Source organism: Amblyomma americanum, chromosome 1, assembly GCF_052857255.1.
Source record: "Amblyomma americanum isolate KBUSLIRL-KWMA chromosome 1, ASM5285725v1, whole genome shotgun sequence".
In the NCBI taxonomy this organism is placed as follows: domain Eukaryota; kingdom Metazoa; phylum Arthropoda; class Arachnida; order Ixodida; family Ixodidae; genus Amblyomma; species Amblyomma americanum.
In genome coordinates this window covers 504,679,397-504,701,663 of record NC_135497.1, presented here as the reverse complement: position 1 = coordinate 504,701,663, position 22,267 = coordinate 504,679,397, and the positions used below count along the sequence as shown (strand labels likewise).

Below are 22,267 nucleotides of genomic sequence, written 5' to 3'. Positions count from 1 at the left end.
CCTGTGAACTTGAAAAAACATTTCAACGAAAAAATTCCAGGGGAACTTACGCTCCACCTTAAGGGTATGAAGCAATAAAGTTAATGGGTTAATGCACACATACATGGAACTGGTACTTCTTGACTTTACATTCAAAGATCCCTGGGAGTCCTCATATTACTCCCAGCACAGTGGTGCAGCGGTTAAAGGAACTCTGAAAGGGGCTCGCAATAAAGCTGCAGTATGCCTAGGATGATGAAGAGCGCCGCTTCACAAATATCCTTCAGCAAGCGCCGAGAAGGGGGGGGGGCACTCCTCCGCCAATTCCCCCCCCTCAGCTGGCACGTGCAGGAATTCCCTGGGGAGTGGGGAGCTTCCAGCCATGGCCATGGGAGAGAGTACCCAGGTGCTTATCACTGGAGACTCATGCATTAGGAGGTGTCAAGCAGCTACACCAGAGCATGTAAAGGGTGATAGACATGTAGGAGTTGGGGATATTCTCAGGGAGGGCAATGAACACTGTGCTCAGGGAGACGAAAAGCAAACTCTCGGAGAATGCTGCAGTGAGAGAATGCAGAATGTTGCAGTTGCAGTGAGGGAGTTGACGATATAAGGGTGATAGCACAGCAAGTGAAGATCGTGGTGTCCATTGTATCGGGGATGCATGGACGGAGAGGTTGACAAGGACGTGGTGAAGGTTAATCGAGAGATAAGGCAGTTATGCCAGGAGAAAGGCTTTGAAGTTGCAGGCATAAACAGGGAAGTGCATAGAGCAGGCTTTGGCAGAGATCAGCTGGGGCCTGGCAGTAGCTATTGTAGGGGGTCCACTGCGGCTCAGAGCGTAGGGGTAGGTGGAAACGAAGTAGAAAGTGTAACAATGGCGGCTGAGCCCAACAAAATGAACACTATAGGAGGTCGAGGAAGAAAACTACAAAAAAGAAATTTAACACCAGGATCAGATACATGCAAGGCGGTAGACAGACAGTGAAGTGGTTAGAAATACAGCAGCAGTTAAAGGACGAAGAAGTAGGTGTATATGCGCTATGCGAGACACATCTCAGGGATCTAGAAGATCCACCGTTTATTGATGGCTACGTCTGGGAAGAAAGCAACCGAAAACCCATGGAGAGGAAAGGAAGAAGCCCCCGAAGCACGCGCGCCACTCCCAGCGCGCGCCGTTCATCCTCTTCTTCCCTGTTGTGGCTGCTGCTGCTGCTGTGGCGGAACCGCTGACCTGGACTGCCAAAGACCATCTACCGCCGCGCCCCTGGATTACATGCCGTGTCAACAGTGACCCTACAGACGGAGACGGTGCCTCCCACCACCCCCCTTCCCAACTTCTCAACAACGCACGCGCGCCACTCCCAGCGCGCGTTGTTCATCCTCCCCTTCCCTGTTGTGACTGCCGCTGCTGCTGTGGCGGACCCGCTGACCTGGACTGCCAAGGACCATCTACCACCGCGCCCCTGGATTGCATGCCGTGTCGACAGTGACCCTACGGACGGAGACGGTGCCCCCCACCACCCCCTTCCCAACATCCCATTCCCCCTCCCCTGGTGCCCAAGAGTGATGCCCAAAGGGCCAACATACATCAGGACCAGTATCCCCCTCACTGCCCCCCCCCCTCATAGCAGCAACCACCACCACCACCACCACGGTCGTGGTACCGAAGTTCGTATCACCCGACACGACGCGAAGAAGTGTTCAGAACATCCGAAATTTGGCCCACTGTACATAATGCATTCCAGCGGGGGGGATTTTACGAATTCATATCACACCGAAATTCGTATCAGCCGGGTTCCTATCACCAAGATTCTACTGTAAAGCAGTTTGGAGATGGTGCCGATATTATTCTGCTGGGTGACATGAATGGCCACATCGAGGATATGGATGGATACACAGATTGTAACGGGAAGTTAATGCTAGAGTTCTGTGAGTGGCACAACCTAGTTATGGTAAACAGAGAAACTAAGTGTGAGGAATAAATCACGTGGGAATTCCCTTACAGGCAAACGACCATTCACTACTGCCTAATATCACAGGGTGTCTACAGCAAGCTCGCAATAATGAAAATAGACGAAGAAGGGAAGTACAGCCACGGAAGTGATCACAAGCGTATTAGTCTTCAGATGGGAGCCCTGAAAAAAAGAAGAATGCAGAGAAGACAAAAAGTGAATGCGAAATTAAATGACGAACAAATAGCGCTGATAGTGGCTGGCATAGAGGAAGCAATAGAGAAGCACCCCATAGAAAAGTGGGATTATAATCAGAACTACTCATCAGTACAAAAATAAAACAACTAAAAGAAAGGAGTAAACCACTGGACAGGAAAGCAGAAGAGACCAAGTTGGTGGAATAAGGAAATTAAGGAGGCCATCGAACAACGACGGTTGGCATCACGGGAACATAGAGAAGCAGAGGACACAGTCATCTATAGAGGAAATAGACCAAAATGGACGTCATAGTACATAAGAAACAGGGAGTACAGTTCCTCGCCCAGGGTAAAATAAAGCAGCAGTCCACTGATTGCTGGGTGGTTTAAGTTCGCGATGCAACTAAGGGGGGCCCAGAAAATTGTAATAAACATATAGGAAAAACAAATCAAAGAATGCAGGAATGGATTCAAGATTCCGAGGGCAAAATATTTAGAGGGAGGCGACGCTGTGAAGTATATGGAATCAGTTAGAGTTGAGTCATTTAGGAACGCCGATAGGGTAATCTCCCCAGTTCAGGGAGCAACATAGGACAGCACAATAGAAAACAGCTTAGAACTGACCAATCTTCAGAGGAAAAATGCAAAAACAAACATTCCTAAATTCACATTTGATGCGTCGTCGGCAAACCTTGGCTTGACCACGTGATCACAACGTCACCTCACCGGCGGGCTATAAAAGGGGCTGCCTGAATAAATCGTTCTTCTTGTTGTGTCATTCCTGCGTGATGCTATATTGCAGTGGCGACGAGATAGCGTGCCGGCGCTAGGCGAACTTACGTGCGCAAGAATGAGTGCCGGGCGGCCACCGGAATTCACGGATGCAGAAGGTACGTGGCCTACGTATCGTGTTCGGCTGGAGGCTTACTTCGAAGCCCATAGCATCGCGGAACCAACGAAGAAGCGAGCGCTGCTCATAGCTTCGCTCACAGACAGTGCGGTGCGAGTGGTGCAGGGGCGGTGTCATCCAAAACAAGTGAATGAGCTGAGTTACCAAGAAGTCGTCCAGCATTTGGAAGACCACTATGCTCCACAAGTTAACGAGATCGCTGCAAGTTATGCTTTCTTCAGGCGCTCGCAAAAAGACGGGGAGGCTGCCCAGGACTTCATTGCGGAAATTAGGCGGCTAGCGGAGAAGTGCAACTTCGGAACGTCACTGGAGCGCATGTTACGGGACAGAATTGTGTGCGGTGTGCAAGATGAAGACGTCCGGCGACACTTACTGACTCAACGGAAGCTTACACTAGAAGAGGCGGAAGACTTTGTTGTCTCGGCACAGAAAGCCTCCCAGAACGCCAAAAGCATGCACTCTTCAGAGCCAGGAGAGGTACATTTTGCCCGTCAAAAGAGTCGTTCATCGAAGCCGCGCCCAAGGCTGGAGAAGTGCGATACATGTGGCAGGTGTGGTGGCGAGTCGCACACCGAGGCGGAATGCAAACACCTTCACGCGGTGTGCTACCGGTGCGGCAAACGAGGACATCTGCGCCGAATGTGCCAGTCCAGCACAAGTTTCCTTCGGCACGCATCGCACCCGGGAGGCCAACGACGCCAGGGCTCCTACGCAATGGCAGCAGCAGGGGACACGAGCTCGGACGACAGCGAAGCCCTGTACACTATTGCAGCGGTTCTCCACCAAGAAGCCAGCATCCGCAAGGTTCGGCCAATTTACAAGGACATTAATTGGAATAACGTCCCTCTTACTATGCTGGTGGACACAGGATCACCCGTGAGTGTCATCTCCGTAGCGACGTTCCGGAAGTACGAGGCGCTGTGGCCGCCGTTGCGCAAATCACAGCTTAAGCTATCCTGCCTCTTGGGCGAACTTCCAGTTGTCGGACAGCTCAGTATGACGGCTACATGCGACGGGAAAGGCATTCCGGGTACGGTCGTAGTGGTCGACAGCGTCGGACCATCTTTGTGCGGCAGAGACACAATCAAGGCATTCAACGAGGCTGGGGTGGCAATGCTGTCGCGTGTGGTCGCGAGTGTGCAACCAGTCGAGATAAAAGCTGACAGCACGGAACTGCAAGAGCTGCTCAACGAATATGCTGACGTGTTTGCTCCAGGACTCGGCGTATGCAAGGGACCACCGGTCACATTGCAGCTGAAAGAGAATGCGTGTCCAAAGTTTTTTAAGGCCCGTACGGTTCCCTACGCTTTGAGGGACAAGATGTCTGAAGCGCTGGACCAACTGGTTGCGCAAGATGTCCTGGCGCCTGTGAAAACCGCCGAATGGGCAACACCAGTGGTACCCGTTTTAAAGGGCGATGGGTCTCTTCGAGTGTGCGGAGACTTTCGTATGACAGTGAATGCAGCCACAGTGATGGAACAGTACCCGTTGCCTCGAGTGGACGACATTTTTGCTAAGCTGAATGGCGGAGAAGTATTTACGACGTTGGACTTACGCCAAGCCTACAACCAGCTACCTTTAGACGCGGATGCCAAAAAGATAGCAGTGCTGAACACTCAGAAAGGCCTCTTCTGTTTCAACCGATTACCTTTTGGCATAAGTTCTGCTCCAGCTATATTCCAGAGGCGGATGGACGCGCTGCTGGGCGATATTCCAGGAGTTCAGGTGTACCTGGATGATATTATCATCGCTGAAAAAAAGGACGATGTATCAAGGCTGAAGAGGGTGCTGCAACGCCTGCGGGAGTACTGTCTCCGACTGCACAAGGATAAGTGCAAATTCCGGCAAGACGAAGTCACTTTTCTCGGCCATCGGATCGACGCTAAGGGTCTGCGACCAAAGGACGATAACATCAAGGCTGTTATCGAAGCCCCAGAACCTACTTCAGTGAGTGAGCTGAAAGCTTTTCTCGGACTTGTAAATTATTACGGCAAGTTCTTGCCCAATCTGGCCACTGTGCTGGCTCCGCTGTACGCCCTCCTAGCTAAAGGGGCCAAGTGGGAGTGGAACAAGGAACAAGAAAAAGCTGTTCAGAAAGTTAAGCAGGCAATTGTGGCTTCCAAGTTCCTTGCTCATTACGACCCGGATAAGCCACTGCGGCTTGAGTGCGATGCGTCATCAGTAGGCATTGGGGCCGTTTTGTCCCACCGTGTGAACGGTGTTGACTACCCCATCGGATTCCGGTCCAGGACACTCACAAAGGCAGAGCGTAACTACTCTCAGTTAGAAAAAGAAGCACTAGCACTGGTGTTCGGCGTCGCACGGTTCAAGGACTACTTGTATGGACATCGGTTCGTGTTAGTAACCGACCACAAGCCTCTTACTGGTTTATTCAATCCAGGCAAACTAATACCACCGATGGCGGCTGCGAGAATCCAGCGCTGGGCCTTGTTCCTTGGCAACTACAGCTACACATTGCAGTACCGCAAGGGCAGCGAGAATTCCAAAGCAGACGCCCTCAGTCGCTTGCCATTGCCGGTTACGGAGCCGCGGGATGTCGCTCCCAACAAGTACGTTTTGTATGCCCAGTGTCTTGAGGAAACGGCGGTCGGCGCCCGGGAGGTTGAACAAATGACAAACCGAGACGCCACTCTTCAACAGGTCAAAAGGTGGATTGCCGACGGATGGCCTCCGTATCTACCGCAGGATCTTGAGCATCTCCGGGCGTACTTCAACAGAAGAACAGAGCTAACCGTGAGCCACAATTTGGTGTACTGGGGACATCGCATTGTTCTACCTATGGCGGCGGCAAAGCGTTTGTTGGGGCTGCTCCATGAGACGCACCCTGGTATGACGTCCATGAAAAGCACGGCGAGAACGCTGTTTTGGTACCCGGGTCTGGATTCTGACATAGAGCGACTGGTGAAATCATGCTCTATTTGTGCACAGGCCGCTGCGATGCCACCGGCACAGATACCTTTGGCGTGGCCAGCAACCGGGGAAAGATGGAGCAGACTACACGCAGATTTCGCAGGCCCAATGGACGGACATATGGTATTGGTCATCGTAGACTCTGAAACAAAATGGATAGAAGCAATTCCAATGAAAATTGCCACATCGCAAACAACGGTGGACGCACTACGGTCAATATTTGCACGCTTCGGCCTTCCAAAAACCTTCGTTTCAGATAACGGTCCACAATTTGTGGGCGCCGTTTTTCGCGAGTTTCTGGCACGAAACAACGTAAAGCAACTCACAACAGCCCCTTATCACCCACAATCGAATGGTTTAGCCGAAAGAGCTGTGCGCACACTCAAGGAAGGGCTAAAGAAAAACCCTGGAAAAGACCTGGAAATGCGTATAGCTCGGTTTTTGTTCCGATATCGCCGAACGCCTGTTAAGCATGGCAAGTCGCCCGCGGAACACTTATTCGGCTACCAGATAAGAACAAAGATGGATTGCATCACGCCCGGTGAGAAGTCGGCAGAAAGCCAGCGAAGAGTAGGTGCGACTAAATTGGATGTGGGAGAACCGGTCTGGATGCGCAGTTTCGGAGCAGGTCGCAGGTGGATTCCAGGAGTAGTGCATGGTCAACAGGGCTCCAGGATGGTCTCCGTTGACTCGGAGCAAGGTCTTCAGCGGCGGCACTTGGACCAACTGAGACGTCGGACTGAATCAGAAGACAGAGCCCCTGGAGAAGTTGGCAAGCGGGAACCTGCGGACGACGCTCCGACCACGTCGCAAGATAGCCCAGAAGCATCCGGGACGGAAACTGGCCCGCCTGGTTTGCGAAGATCAACCAGACAGCGACGGCCACCTGTACGCTTTCCTCTTTAAGGGGGGAGAGATGATGCGTCGTCGGCAAACCTTGGCTTGACCACGTGATCACAACGTCACCTCACCGGCGGGCTATAAAAGGGGCTGCCTGAATAAATCGTTCTTCTTGTTGTGTCATTCCTGCGTGATGCTATATTGCAACATTCACAGGGATACACAATATTCCAATCAAGCTGATTAATGAACTTTGTCCAAGAAGCAAGCAAACATTGTTAAAAACATTGGAAACAGTCATAACAATTTAACAAACAAGCCAATTCAACACAGCTGGCAACAGAGTAAAATGAATTTAATTTATAAAGAGAAAGAAGGTAGGATGCACATAAAATCCTTCAGACCGATTACGATAACATCTGTTATATACAGGCTGGCAATGCAGGCATGAGTGGAAAGTACTAATAAGACACTTGGAGAACTCCAGAATAGGTTCAGAAAGGGAAGGCGTTTAGATGATAGCCTGTTCCTGCTTACCCAATGCATAGAAATAGCTAAGGCGGAAACCAGACCTTTGTACTTAGCCTTCCTTTATGGGTTTATGGGTGTTTAACATCCCAAATCGACTCAGGCTATGAGGGACGCCGCATAGTGAAGGGCTCCGGAGATTTCGACCACCTGGGGCTCATTAACGTGCACTGACATCGCACAGTACACGGGCCTCTAGTATTTCACCTCCATCGAAATGCGACCGCAGCGGCCGGGATCGAACCCGCGTCTCTCAGGTCAGCAGCCGAGCACCCTAACCACTGAGTCACCGCGGCTGCGAATTTAGCCTTCCTGGACATAAGAGGTGAATACGACAACATGACCAGGGAACTCCTATGAAACATACTAAATGATGGAGGTATCAGTCATGAGATAATAATTGATTTACTACAGGAATTATACAAGAGATAATAAATTTTAAATTACATGGTTAGAGAGAAGAACGGCAAGAACTGTCAAGGTACTCAAAGGATTAAGGAAGGGTTGAACTCTATCACCGCTGCTCTTCATACTTTATATGATAAATATGATAAGAAGGCTGCAAGAAAGTAATCTAAATTATAATTTGTCGTATGGATTAGGCGGAAAGGTCGTTGAGCGACGGCTCAATGGTTTGATGTATGCAGACAGTATTGTACTGTTAGCATACAACCAGGAAGATTTGCAAACTCTGGTTAATTGTAGCGGAGACAAAGCTTGAGCCAGTGGGCAGGCCCATGCACTTTCTTTTTCTTTCTTCCTTCAGTCACAGCAACAACAAGATTGAACAGCCGTCGCCGTAGCTTAGTTGCTAGAGCACCCGACGCGAAATTTGGAGGTCGTGGGTTCGGATTCCCCCCCGGCGGCATGTGGCTGTTTTTTCTTCTGATTTTATTAATCTCCCATTGATGAAAAACCAAAAATTAAACAAGACATCCCCTATGCTCCTTGATTTCGGTGGCTGTTTCACTCTATCCAAGAATTCGTCTTAACGAGAGTCTATTGTAAGAAGTCTGGACTTCTAGCATATCCTGATACAATTTCCTGATGGCAGGTTGTGAAATCCATTCTGCTTCATTCATTTCTTCTGAGCCACCAAGTACAATAAGAATGGCATGTCTTCCCATGTCAAAGTTCCTAATCTTAGGCTCTGAATTTCATAACTTCCGAAGTCAACACAAATATTTAAAAAAGGAATCTCAACATGCAGCACTCTTGTAATGGCATTCTCCTGGCGAGCACTAGTTTCCTAGCAGCTGAAACTGACCTGTGTTCTTACATGCTTCACCACTGCTTGTTCAGAGTTTGCAGTCCTCTGCACACTACACACCTATGTAAACAAGCAGACTGAACACATTCATCTGCAGCCTTTGCATGCTGCATTGAAACGAAACTTCCTTATGGGATATCTGTTAGCTTCCATCTATTATATCAGACACATGATACGTCAGGGATTAAGAGCCCATGCATGCTCCATACTTCATGAATGAAATCCAGTCCCTAAAGCAAACCACACCACACGCCACGTCAATCCTATCAGCCCAGTACTGCACTCCTCCCACGCCATGTCAATCCTATCAGCCCAGTACTGCACTCCTCCCAAGGCAATACCAGAGACTGTCTACAATCGTGTCTAACATGGCCAATAATTGTACAGAAAACAAGATTTGAGAGGAAAACTTCTCAGGATTTTGATGAGCAACAACATGGACATATTCACAAACCTTCCACTGAAGCTGAAGGAAGATTTCACAGATGAAAAATGAAGTGAATTTAGTATCACACGCACACCACGTATACCTTTAGTGGTGCACACTGGCACAGTGGCATTTGAGCAGTGCAGCACTAAACTGCATCACAACTTCTCACCCCTTTTACACATGCAATCTTTTACAAGTCTGCAATCTACCAAGTTAACATGTCATCACAAATCAAATACTGAGCTGAGTTCAACGCTCTTTACTTGTGCTAAATTCTGGTGCACAGCTGAAGACACATTCAGAAGCAAAACACTTTCATTATACAGCATGAAGGAATGGGAAGAAAGGAAAAATATTTCAAGGGACAGTATATGGATTTTTACAGACCACATTTTTGTGGTGGCAATCAAAAGTTCCTTGCTCGTAATAAACGCGTACCAAGCTGTGGGGCTGAGAAAAAAAAAGTATCAATAAACGACGACTAGTAACCACAGAAACAACCATGTTTTGCCAGTAGCTGTCTCACCGATGGCAGTATAAAATAGTAAGCACACACAGGAAAATATAATTACAAGACCATCACAGAAGTGCATTTTCAAGTCTGCTTCTAAACATACCCAGATATTTATCAATATACCGGTCTATAGACACATTGCAAAACTCCAAAAGTCAGCTTTCCTGCACAGCAAAAACTCCTCAAAAACTCCTTTACCATGGCGACGTGGACCGTCCTTGGGGAAGAAGTTGGGTGTAGTGTTTAAGACTTTTACTCCACGAGCAGTACTTTGACATAGCTGCCTTTCACTTTTTCTTCCTAACTGCTACGGGGAGGGCGAATTGCACCTGAAAAGCAATGGCTTGGGAGCTTAGCTCCTTTATCGCAACAGCAACTCTAAGGAAAGGGGTGCAGCATTAACCTGACAATATTTTGACGTCTCCATCACTGCACCCTATTTCGGCCCCCAAAACAGGTTTTTCTCTATGCAGAGAACACGACTTCGAGAGGTTTGCAAAGGGTCCGTGCTTGTGCATAAATCACATCCCTACTGCCCAAAAAACTGCACATAAGTTGCACCGGCCCATTCGATAAGCGCTGAGGATCCCTAACTCGTTACAGAGTGCACCTTCTTCGTGCAGTCTGCCCTTTCTGTTGGCTTCCTCGATCGGAGTGCTCTTGCGGTTTCGCACCAGTCCAGTTTTTTGTTCACAGCTTCCCAGCCCAGCGCACGTTAATGTGAAAGCATTACATATGTCCCATTAGCACAAAAGCTGCCACCCATGGAACGAAATTCCTTACTGTCGTCACCCACCATGCTCTTGCACAACGTCAGCAGTAGACCATAAGATAGCGCCAAGGACCTTCAGACTGTGAGCACGCAAAGGTGTGCCATCAGGAAGGAAAGAATCTTTAATGAACCTCACAACAGAGCTCACATTAAGACAATGCTTTCACATTCAAAGACGACAAGCCATCTTAGATAGCCTCCGTTATTTTTCAATGCTGCATCGTAACTTCTTAACAGGCAGCAGTGGCATGTTGGGCAAGAACAATGCGCACGAAGCCACATGGAACTGATGTCGAAATTGAAACTTTCAACATGACTGGACTAAATTCAGTGGCCACTGCATGCAGTCCAGTAGTGGCGATTATGACTTACGAGGAAAGGCATTAAAATTAACAGAATTTTTCCCACTCTTACAAGTGAATTTTATTTTCATGCAGAGGTGTGATCTTTCGCCATTGTATGTCACATCAGTGTACAAGACACACTGAGAAAAGTTCCAAAGGAAACCCTACTGATGCATCTAAATTATGGTACACTTGTTGGTGATAGAGCTAAGCTATTCAAGTACTTGCTAATTTTAAGAAAGAATGAGTTCGTGCCCATGACAATGTTAAAATGCGGTATGCTAACTTTCGGACTATGATCATAGCAAGAACAAATGAATTGTGCTGGCCAGATAAGCACGATAGTCAATGTAAACCACAGGCTGAGAGTGCGTGAAATGCAAAAAATTGGGGGACGCTTAAGCTTCGCCTTTAAGAGTAGAACACGAAAGCATTATCAGGTCCAGTTTGCATTGCCTACTCAATTACCAAATTCCTAATTAGCATACTCATAATTACTCAAGTACGCATCTGTACATGTTTCCAAGACAGTTCACTAAGTCAAAGGCACCAGCGCATTCAGCAGTTCCACCTTTTACTCTGAACCAATGAGCCTTCGTGGCCTGTGGGCAGTGTGCCTGTCTCACAATCCAAAAGTCCTGGGTTTGATTTCCACCCAAAACCAAGTTAACCCAATTTTCTTTCCAGCTCAGTTTTATTCTTTGCTTCCATCCAAATTTTTCGCTCACGGCCAAAGATACCGACAATGACGACACCAACTTTTGTGCGCCCCCGGTCCCTAACGCTATCGTGTTACAAGGTTTATTCCAGGGCCTGTAATGTTTCTGCGATGAAATTGAGTGGGGCAATCGTGGTGCGCACAACACAAAGTTCCAACTTGATGTGTGCCACTTCCACAGCATATGTGCCGCACTTACACTGTCAGCAGAAGACTGGAGTACAAGTTCCTTGATCTTCTCACTGGCCATGGTCGCCTGCTCAGCTGCACGGACAGCCACGTATGTGTCACTGAGGACTGGGCTCAGCTCTGAGGCCAGTTTGATCCTGAAGGTAATGAAAAAAAGGAAGACTGCAAAGTCCATACATGCACACAGCTGTGTTAAAGGGCCACTGACCAGGGCCCTTTAATACAAACAAGCCCAGTGCATTGATGAGGCATCGAAGGTAACCACTGCAAAATACTAGAGCCATGCGTGCCCCACACAAGCAGTAAATATTCAAATCAACAGCTATTTGCTCTTCCTTTTGAGAAGCCAACCACCTCGTTCGCTATGCTGCCATCCGAGCCTTGTGGACGTCATCTGCCAAACCTTCACAAAATACATTCCATTGGTCTGTCCTTCCGACTGACGGATGGTGGGCATACATAGCAAACGCATCGCACTGTCTGCTTGTTGCGCACGTGCTTCCTGTGGTGCGTTGCGTTTTCGCACATGCATACAAGCCCACAAAAACAAGGCTTTTAGTTTTTTGTCCCAGTTCATGTATGCTTCAGCGTGTTCTGTGTGCTGCGCCATGTCGTACAGTCTTCCCCTCGCTCGCAGACAACACATTGCTTCTCGCTCGTCCTTCTAGTCTACCACCGCTGTCCTGGTTTTTCTTGGCTGCATTGAAAGCCATAAACTTAGGTATAGAGAAAAGACACAAACACACAGAGAAGCGCACACATGCACAGGCTTGCTTTCCAAGAAAATGCCAGATGGTTCCTGGGTCCGTGCTTCGCCGTATGTTTCGAACAAAAGCAACTCCCGCTGCTCCGGTCATAAAACTGGGGGACAGGGGAAGGCACACATAAACAAACATACAGGAATGAAAAGGATGCTCACTAACTAGGGATACAACTAACAAAAATAAACATATGTAGAAGGATGCGCTTGCTAACATTTTGAGGTGGTTGAGCTGATCAGGTCTCTCGATCGTTCAGTGTGCAAGGAGAATGCCTCAACGTTGTTTCATCGTTGGATGTACACACAGCGATTGGAGTCAAACCATGATTCGGTACAAATTTCCAAAAGATTATGCCTTGAGCCCTATCTACAAGAAAAAAAAAAAACTGGGGCAAGGAAAAAAAGCGCAACAAAATACTGCGAGGAGCCCCCGCCACTCCCCCACCTCTGAAGTATCCCTGGTAGCAAAAAAGCAAGAAAAGAATACTTTCCAATGCGGGGCCATGACACAGACATATGATGTATGCCTGCCGCTAACATCGGAGGAGGAGGGCGCTTGCAGAGGCTAGTTGACGAGGTGGGAGGGCTAACAATCCCAGAGAGGGAACAGAAGGAGAGGAACATGGAGAATAGCTTGATTGGAATGGCTGTAACTCTGCTATTAATGAGTCTTTAAAAGAAATGTTCGCAGCCGTGCATCCTGGCAATGCTGCTTCGCAACCTAAGAGGTAGAAAATATTTTTGACCAGAGGGTGGTCAGTGGCCCTTTGAAAACTATAACTGTTTCAAATACACAGAGGCACATTTACACAGCTGCTAAGTAGCATGGCTAATAATGTTTTCCTTTGATGAAAAAAAATGCTAATTTAGTGACAATTGAAAATCACATGCTGTATTTATCCCTATGGTAATTTTCTGCTTTCCGAATATAGAGCTGGCTGTTTCTCTTAAGCCTGAAGAAAAAACGCCAACTCGTTAACAAAAGGCTGGACTGAAATTTTCAGTTCAAACTGGAAAACACTGATACAAGTACACCGATTTCATTTTCTGAAACTCGGTTTCAAATTAAAAAGGTCAGCATTTCTGGCATCCGTGCCACAACTAGCTAGCTATTCAGTACCAATTGTAGTAGGTCACCGGGGAAAATTAAGGAAGTGCTGCAACCAGAAACGCAGTGAGACGGGATATTTGGAATTTAGAACCATGGTTGTGAATCCTTATGAGGCACCGATTGCAGGTCAGGAGGCTCCACATGGCTAAGCTCTGCCAGCTAGCACAGTCTGTTCCAAGCCAATCATCGGCTTAAGGCCATCACTTGGTTAAGTAGGTTTTTCCACTGCATATAAGGACACTGCTGACAACCTTTGTAAACGTTACAAGCAACTGTCAATGCAAAACCATGCATAAATGGCACGAAAGTGTCCTTCCACCACGGTTTGGCAGCAGTGACATCGCTGCCTTAGCACGTGGACCATATGATGTACGGTTCTTCTGTTCAGCACAGAGTGCAACCAAAACATGACAAAGTTTTTAGAATTCAACTTCGTCTTATGGTTTTCACTGAAGGTTCCACATTTTTACTTTTTCTTTTGACTGTACAAATTCCTTCTGCAAGGAAAGCTGTTGAGCTGCTAGTTCTAGAATAAAGACCAAAGTAAACACCACAGCACTTTGACTGCAGGAACACTGAGAAAAAAAAAATCAAAATTGATGCCCAGAAAATAATATTTGCCAAAAAAATAAGGAAGAAGTTGCACTGTGAGATAAAGCACCCCTCATAGGAGGACCCTCTGGCTGTGCTGACTCATCAAGGATGCCAGCAGGGCCCAGCTTACAAGGAAAAGGTGTCTCTCATGATCAACAGCAGGGCCCCACTTAAACCTGCACCTACTGGGCCTCTGCAGGAACCACCTTCCAGCATCCCAAGTGGGAAAGCCCCCCTAACAGACATGAAGAAGGGGACACTGTTCCCTGCTAACCAGGCAAATAAACAGGCACTACTGTTAGCTTTGCCCACCGTTATGGAGAGACCTGTGCACGCCTGACATGTACTGTGTGGCCGCACCTACAAATAACTCCTTGCCTTGAGTGGAAGGGGCTAACATGAATTTAGGTAGGGGACAGGTTACTAACAATTAAACATGGAGAGCATTCTTACATGGGAATCAGAGCAGCTGTTCACAGTGGCAGAATCAGTCAACAAAGGGCAATTCTCAGGTAGAGTGTGTTGTGTTGCATTTCATGGCACACAGGTAACCAAGGCCATCATGTAGCAAACACAAGGGGTCTCGTGTGTTTGTGTTGTGCTGGGTTTAGTAGCACATAAGCATCTAAGGCTATCACATGCCATGATCAAGGTATGGGAAAATTTTCTGCACAATTTTACAAACGTGAAAAAACAGCAGTGATGTAGAGGGCCTAAAAGGTTAGTTCGTACTACATAGTAATGACACAGAAAATAAATTTTATAAATGGCTAATAGTATAAGCTTTAAAGAAGGTCGGGTAATCTCAGCGGCCATCCTTGGCTGGGCAAGGATCTCAAGACTCCCAACCAATCAAATAAAGAAAAAGACCTCAGCCTTCTTCTCAGGGGTAAGAAAGAGACTGAGGTGTATCAAAAAATCAAGCAAAGTGGTGTCTGAAAAATTTAAGAGTTTCTCAAGAAAACCTGCTTCCCTTAAAAAGCTAAAAACACACAACATGTCAACAATTGCATCACGACCTAAGAGCAACATTGTGTATAAAGGAATGCATTCATTATAAATTTGAGTAAAGTTCTCTTTTCTTAGTTTTTCAAGCTTTGCGCATGAGGATAAAATGTGATTTACTGCAAGTCCATCTTCACATTTTTCGCAAACAGGTTTATTTTGTTTTGCCAGTAGGAAGTTATGTGTGAGAAGAGTGTCTGTAATGCAGAGACATAAAATTACTTGTATAAAACACTCCTGGTGCGTACAGGTCTTCCATTCCCCCAGGATAGGTTTTACAAAATGCAACTTGTTGTATATTTCATTATCCGAAGTTGTCTGCCAAGTTGTCTTTGAGCTTGTGCAGCACATAGGTCAGCTCTTTCATTTCCATCTATTCCAACATGGCTCGGCTCCCAATAGAATTTTATCATATATCCATGTTCTGACTTGCTATGTTGTTTGGTTTGGTTTATGGTTTATGGGGGTTCAACTTCCCAAAGCGACTCAGGCTATGAGAGACGCCGTAGTGAAGGGCTCCGGAAATTTCGACCACCTGGGGTTCTTTAATGTGCACTGACATCGCACAGCACACGGGCTTCTAGAATTTCACCTCCATCGAAATTCAACCATCACGGCCGGGATCGAACCCGCGTCTTTCGGGCCAGCAGCCGAGCGCCATAACCACTCTGCCACCGCAGCGGATACTTGCTATGTTGTGTATTATGTTTCCTACTAAGGGGACAAGGGAACGGAAAGGGTTGCTGGTTATGACATACATGATGGAAGCCAACACTCACCGAAACCAAGAAGCATAGGGGATGTCTTTTTTTTTTTTAATTTGTGGTTTTCATCAGTGGGAGACCGATAAAAGCAGTAGAAAAAGCAACTAGATGCAGTCGGGGTTCAAGATGCTTTCTTGTTGTTTATGTGAGATAGGAATGTGAGTTTTTTGTCAAATGCCATGCCCAAGAACTTATTTTCCTTTTTTACTGGTAACACAACTTCATTCAGGTATAGGGTGGAGTCGGTCCGTAGGGCAAGGTCTAATGTGCTTGGTAGAGGGGAGTTAAAACCCCCGTTACACGGACAACTTAAAGTCCTTTAACATAATATTTCTTTACATAAAGAGAGTTGCGTGAGGACCCACACAGAAAAGAAGGGAGAGGGCAGAGGAGGAGGAACGCTGCTTTAGGTGGACTGCATTTTGTCTTGATTTCTGTTCACCACTCCTTCTTCGCATTGAAGGGAAATGCCATGAATTAGACGTAATGGACACACTGCCTAATATCACCTGGGAACCGGATCCACTACCACCTTGGTACTGCCTGCCTGCAACTTCATATTAACACAATTTAACAAAAACAAAGCACCACATGAACACATAATATAAGAATACTTGGCACTAAACAGAAAATGCAAGGAGTACACAGAAGGATGTCTTGCTAAAGGGAGCTTCTCCCTCAGCGAGCTGAAGGAACACTCCTGTTCCCTGCGAGGATTACAATACCTCATGGCAAGTGTATTTAAAAATATGTTCCATTACAATAAACGGTAATTTAGTGACGGTTACAAGTAGTCGTAACACATTCTACCACAGCCATATAAGTTCTACATAGCAACCTCAGTCACCTCTGTCAGGCGCCATTCACCTGGTGACACTTGCAACACACACAGCAGGCACAGGCACAACACTCTGCGAACAGTCAGAAAGGATGATGTCACTGCAGACACTAGTGAATACTGTGCATGAATAAAAAAACAGGATAAGCGGTCCATGATGGTTGGGATAGATGCAAACACAGTTATACTTGGTAAAAGAAAGTCATTTTATACACTGTGCGACTGAGCTGTTGCCTACGTTCACCAAAAATATATTGCGAGTGCAAAAATAATTAAAACAAAAATAAAAATGTTTACTGAACTTAAATGTTTGGTTGTAAACGTTCAAAAAAACGAAGTAGTGGCCCCCCCAGTGGCAGAAGAAAAGAAGCAGCAGGTTGGTATCTCTTGTTATGCAAGAATAAAACAATGTAAGGTATGTGTGTGTGTGCCCACTGCGAAGGCAACAAAAAAGGGCTTCAATAACACGCTCTTAAGTGACAGCATGACTTCTATTCTCCTATGATGGGTTTAACTAGGTGTAGCCTAATATTTACTTCAATATTACATTTAGGCTGCCATTTATCTCTCAGCTTAAACTAATAAATTTATGCAACCTTTATAGGGAATGTTTACTATATTTTTCTTTGTGCCGAGCTTGTCGGGCACATACATCTGCTTTCTCATTGCCACTGATTCCGAAGTGGTTCGGAACCCAGTAAAATTTTATGTTGTGTCCCTGTGTTGTTGCTCTTCTTACGTTGAACGCTAGGTCTCCAATTAATGATTTAGCTGCATTTCTACGGTGAAATATGGTCAGTATGCTTAACGAATCGGTGTACATGATGCTGTTCTCAATGTCCTTAATTTTTCTACAGGCACAGAGGCAGTGAAACTGAATGCCTGTTTACTCCCATCTGTTTTCACATCACTGCACTTCCGACATAGTGTGATGATTTTGAACCATATGTATGAAATGCTGTGTACTCCTTGCATTTTCTGTTTAGTGCCAAGTATTCTTATATTATGTGTTCATGTGGTGTTTTTTTTTTGTTAAATTGTGTTAATATGAAGTTGCAGGCAGGCAGTACCAAGGTGGTAGTGGATCCGGTTCCCAGGTGATATTAGGCAGTGTGTCCATTACGTCTAATTCATGGCATTTCCCTTCAATGCGAAGAAGGAGTGGTAAACAGAAATCAAGACAAAATGCAGTCCACCTAAAGCAGCGTTCCTCCTCCTCTGCCCTTTCCCAAGCTCCACTGCTTGAAAACAAACCACCAGCTTCTAGCGCTCATGCTGGTGAAAGGTGCTAGTGACAGGTGGTCACCCCTGTCAAGCACGAACTTGCCATTCTGCATGCATAGCTGGCACCTTGTGGCAGTGGATCACCAGTTTTCTGGGTAGCAGGTGCATTTTCATGGGTGGCACACCTTGTGAAAAAACGATTAAGCTACCTAAAGGAATGTAATGTGAGGAGAAAATAATCAATGGTCCCTCGGAGTAATACCACCAAGTGCGCAAAATAAAGTGCACTAACAAAGAGTGTCACTAGCAAAAAGCGCACTCAAGCACACCTAAACGGCATAGCATAAGTGCACTCGCCAAGAAGCAAATTCAGGTTGGAGTGCATTCACAGAATACACTTTGAGGGCCCAGCACGTAGCCTCAACAGCAGTGATTCCTTGGGCATAAAATGCAATTAATAATAAAATGCTCATCCAAGTTGATCTTACCTGTTACATTATTTTTTCATTTGTGCAATGGTTTTATGATAGCAACCAGCAAAACAACGCATTACTAAGACACACTATAGTCCACCATGTTTTTTTGTTGTCCAGACTCTGGATCTGCTAGGAATTTGACTTGCTACACTATAACCATAAAACAAACTGAATGATGTCGCGGCCAAAAATTAAGCTATGTTCATCTTTATGTGCTCTACTGCTCTAAACGAGCATAATCCTGAGGGTTATGCTTACAGATCGCCATTTCGAAAAATTTAGTTTTTATTCAGCGATCATTTTCGTATCTATGAGCACATTCTGCTTTCACGCTTAGCACCACATAGCGTAATGTACTCAAGCAGCTGAAGCACTCTGCCTGGAGTGCACTTCATTTTGCGCGCTTGACCCGCCACGGTGGCTCAGTGGTGAGGGCGCTCGGCTACTGATCCTGAGTATCCGGGTTCGAACTCGACCCCGGCGGCCGCGTTTCGATGGAGGCGAAACGCAACAGGCGCCCGCCCCGTGGGTGCCCTCCACTAGGGCACCTCTTTTTTCCTTTCTTCTCTTAGTCCCTCCTTTACCCCTTCCCTTACAATGCAACCCCATATGTGAGACAGACACTGCGCCATTTCCTTTCCCTAAAAACCAATTTTCAATTTCTTTTTTCAGTGGCACAACTCAGTGGATTCCAAGACAGGTCCAGTGTAGCAAGATGTGGCTGGATGAGATTAGGAAATCTGTGGACACAGCACAAGGTTAACTGGAGAAATATGGGAGAGGCATCACGCACATCACAGGTCAACAGTTCTGGTCCCAAAGAATGCGTGATGTACCGCAGGCATAAGAAAAAACGCAAAACATGAAACTCGAACTAAAGTGAGTGCCATAGCCGATTACCGACATGAGCACTGCAACATCCTGCTACAGCAGCACACATGCAGTGGTCTTGACGCTGACAACAAAAAGCATGATTTTAAGGCTGCTTCAGTGCCACTTGACAAGGGTTCCTGCTGAACTGCAGTTGCCGCGCAAGCCACATGTCTTTGCCATGTGATGCTTTCTTTTTTTTTTATCGCGTTCGATAAGTATTTCATCACTACCCTACAATCCATGCACCTGACAACGTCACTGAATTTCTGATGGAGCCATGTGGGTATTTCAAAGAAAATATGCAAGTAGCTTTGTCACGACCATGGTGCAAGGAAAAAAAGACGCTTTTCCGCACCATGGTTGGGACTAAAGCTCCCCCACAATACGCCAGCGGCCACCGAGGAGCAACCAACTGCGACCGCTGTGTGCGGTACCGCACCTGTGCGCCTCGGTCGCCGCTTGCGCGACCTCTCCTCGAAAGTCCAAACACACAAAAGGCATACAGTGACTGGTGCTTGAGCGTATCGAAAGCAGACAGCACACCTTTCTTTCGTCGTGCGGCGCACTTTGCTGACCTCCGGTTCGACACATGGTCTGCTGTCAATGGTAAACATAGGTTCGTCGTTCCCGTCGTCGTCGGAGCTGTCTGCAAAGACGCAGCAAATGGCGTAACATAAAGTTCTTTTGGTTTCAGTCCACATTTCACATACATATACGCGGGCAGAGAACATAGTGATGGTTGCTCCGATAAAGTGGTTAGCGGCCTACCTGACACGTTTCGAAGCGTGATCCCATCAAACTTTTGCAAGTACTTTGATTTCAAGGACGAAGGTGCTCTAGAGCCGGTTTGCAACATTTCGGAGTTACATTCACTGGCACTAAAATTCACAGAAAACGCAATGAGACAAAATGACACGACCCTGCTTGAAGCCTATAAACTGCATCCACCCGTCTCCAAACGATGCGGCTCCATGGGCTGCTGCTCCTCTATGGACTTCCTTCACCCCGCGACGTCACGAAGATGCGGTGGCGCTGATGTCAGCAGCGACTTTCGCATGGTAGGCAAAACAGCTACCGCCATCCGATGCCTACCGCAGCTGCTGCAGCTACCGGCGGCTGCATTATGCCTGAGCACTGCAGAAGCAGCATGTATTGATAGCTGCATCACTGTTCGATCCACGTAGTAGCATAAAATGAAATTTAAATTAGCCCCGATAGGCTTCTCGCGATAAATACCGCATTAGTAAACTGGCTAACGGGGAATGGGCCGCGGTACTAAAGCGCGAAGTCTGGGATTCGATCGCCACTGCCACTCAATGTACTTAATAGCATGTAAGTTATTGCGTTCATTCACCTGAACATCAGCATAGTACGCTTATAACTGCACAAGAAAAAAAGCACGTATGTAGCTGCGCACGCATTTATCACCTGAGCCGGTGTGCACGGGGCCCCCGCCGGCAGGTTCACTCGCCCCCAAGGAATGCGTTCTTTTGTTAATAGCACAGCATGTTTTAATGGCACGTTTTATGGCATTTGATATGTACTTGAAAGTGTTTCTTAATATGACCGACGTAATTATTTGATTCGAGTAGAAAGAAATCTGGCAAGTTCATGCGCGGTCACGTTGGCGTGCCTAGAATAGCGTACCTAAGTGTGCTAAAAGCCACATGCTTTTGCATTGCATCATGCATGTGTCATGTTTCATGATGCAGTCCATGACCGCGAAGGTTGTTTGGAAAGAAGCAGCCGCAGGCGTGATACTAACAGACGTGTCGAGATTGAGAGGGGGCGCGGCAATGAAAAGTGTTTTCGTTATTTATGCACGTGATATGGAACTAAATTTGGAGCGAATATGAAATTGCTACGCTAGTTTCAGTAATGCCTTTTATTTTTAGCTATACCTGGTGCAGTTCTTGGGTAATTATAATTAACACCCTCGTCAAGTCACCTCAAGGTCTTAAATAATTGAGTAGAAAGTGCGCAAATTTTTTATGCCAGCATGTTCACAAAGCCCTGTTCTGCATATGACGCTATTACTTCTTTTTTAGATGGTCATGTATTTATGCATGCATAGTTATGTGAAAACGTTTCTTACAAAAATAACGAACATAATACTGCACGTGTAGGAAAAAAATCGAGAGATAAATTACACTCCTCAACGTCTCAGGAATCGTTTGCGACAAATAGAATCATTCTATTTTCATGCGTTACGAAAATACGAAGGTGTGAGTGATGCCAATCGCAGAAAATGTGAAAGGTCAGAAAACGAACCTTAACGTTTACTTCCCGCCGCGGTGGCTCAGTGGTTAGGGCGCTCGACTACTGAGCCGGAGTTCCCGGGTTCGAACCCGACCTCGGCGGCTGCGTTTTTATGGAGGAAAAACGCTAAGGCGCCCGTGTGCTGTGCGATGTCAGTGCACGTTAAAGATCCCCAGGTGGTCGAAATTAATCCGGAGCCCTCCACTACGGCACCTATTTCTTCCTTTCTTCTTTCACTCCCTCCCTTATCCCTTCCCATACGGCGCAGTTCAGGTGTCCAACGATATATGAGACAGATACTGCGCCATTTCCTTTCCCCCAAAAAACCAATTATTATTATTATTTACTTCCTCGTTTTTTGCCTCTTCGCTCGCGCTTTGGTCAAAGAAATGCGGCCCTGAACTCAAAGAAAGCCTCAAAGAAATTACCTCAATTTCCGACGACCACGCATCTCGAAAGCGTACTTTATAAATTTCTACTGAATATTAAGCTATAATTTTTCGTCACGAAACAGAACACCCTAGGGCTAAGAAAGAAAATATTTCCTGAAATCAAAAATTTTCACCAAATCGACCAGTTTAACAAGGGGAGCAGTCGGCCTGGCTGGTGCGTGATCCTGCCTGCGGATAAAAACAGCGCTTAAGCGGGACAGCTAGAGGAGAATGGGGACACGACGCTGTCCCCACTTTTCGCACAGCACGACACCTACGTATGTCAGCAGACGGTGAGCGCACGTCTGCTCCGCCGAAAGAACGCCAGCACATCCTCTCACTACTGTCCCGAAGT

At 46.7% G+C, this 22,267-nt stretch overlaps 1 protein-coding gene across 2 annotated transcripts in view; it reads right to left on the bottom strand.

Annotated features, from left to right (window-relative positions):
* LOC144116143 (deoxynucleotidyltransferase terminal-interacting protein 2) overlaps positions 1–20,239 on the bottom strand; it is a 136,832-nt gene extending 116,593 nt beyond the window's left edge. For both annotated transcript variants that reach the window (XM_077650848.1, XM_077650847.1), the window contains exons 1-3: positions 19,991–20,239; positions 19,766–19,868; positions 11,588–11,714 (exon numbers count right to left, since the gene is read on the bottom strand). In XM_077650848.1, the coding sequence (XP_077506974.1) occupies positions 11,588–11,714; positions 19,766–19,868; positions 19,991–20,078 (318 nt within the window). In that variant the 5' untranslated portion in view covers positions 20,079–20,239. The remainder of the gene's footprint in view (positions 1–11,587; positions 11,715–19,765; positions 19,869–19,990) is intronic.
* Positions 20,240–22,267: the final 2,028 nt, after the last annotated feature.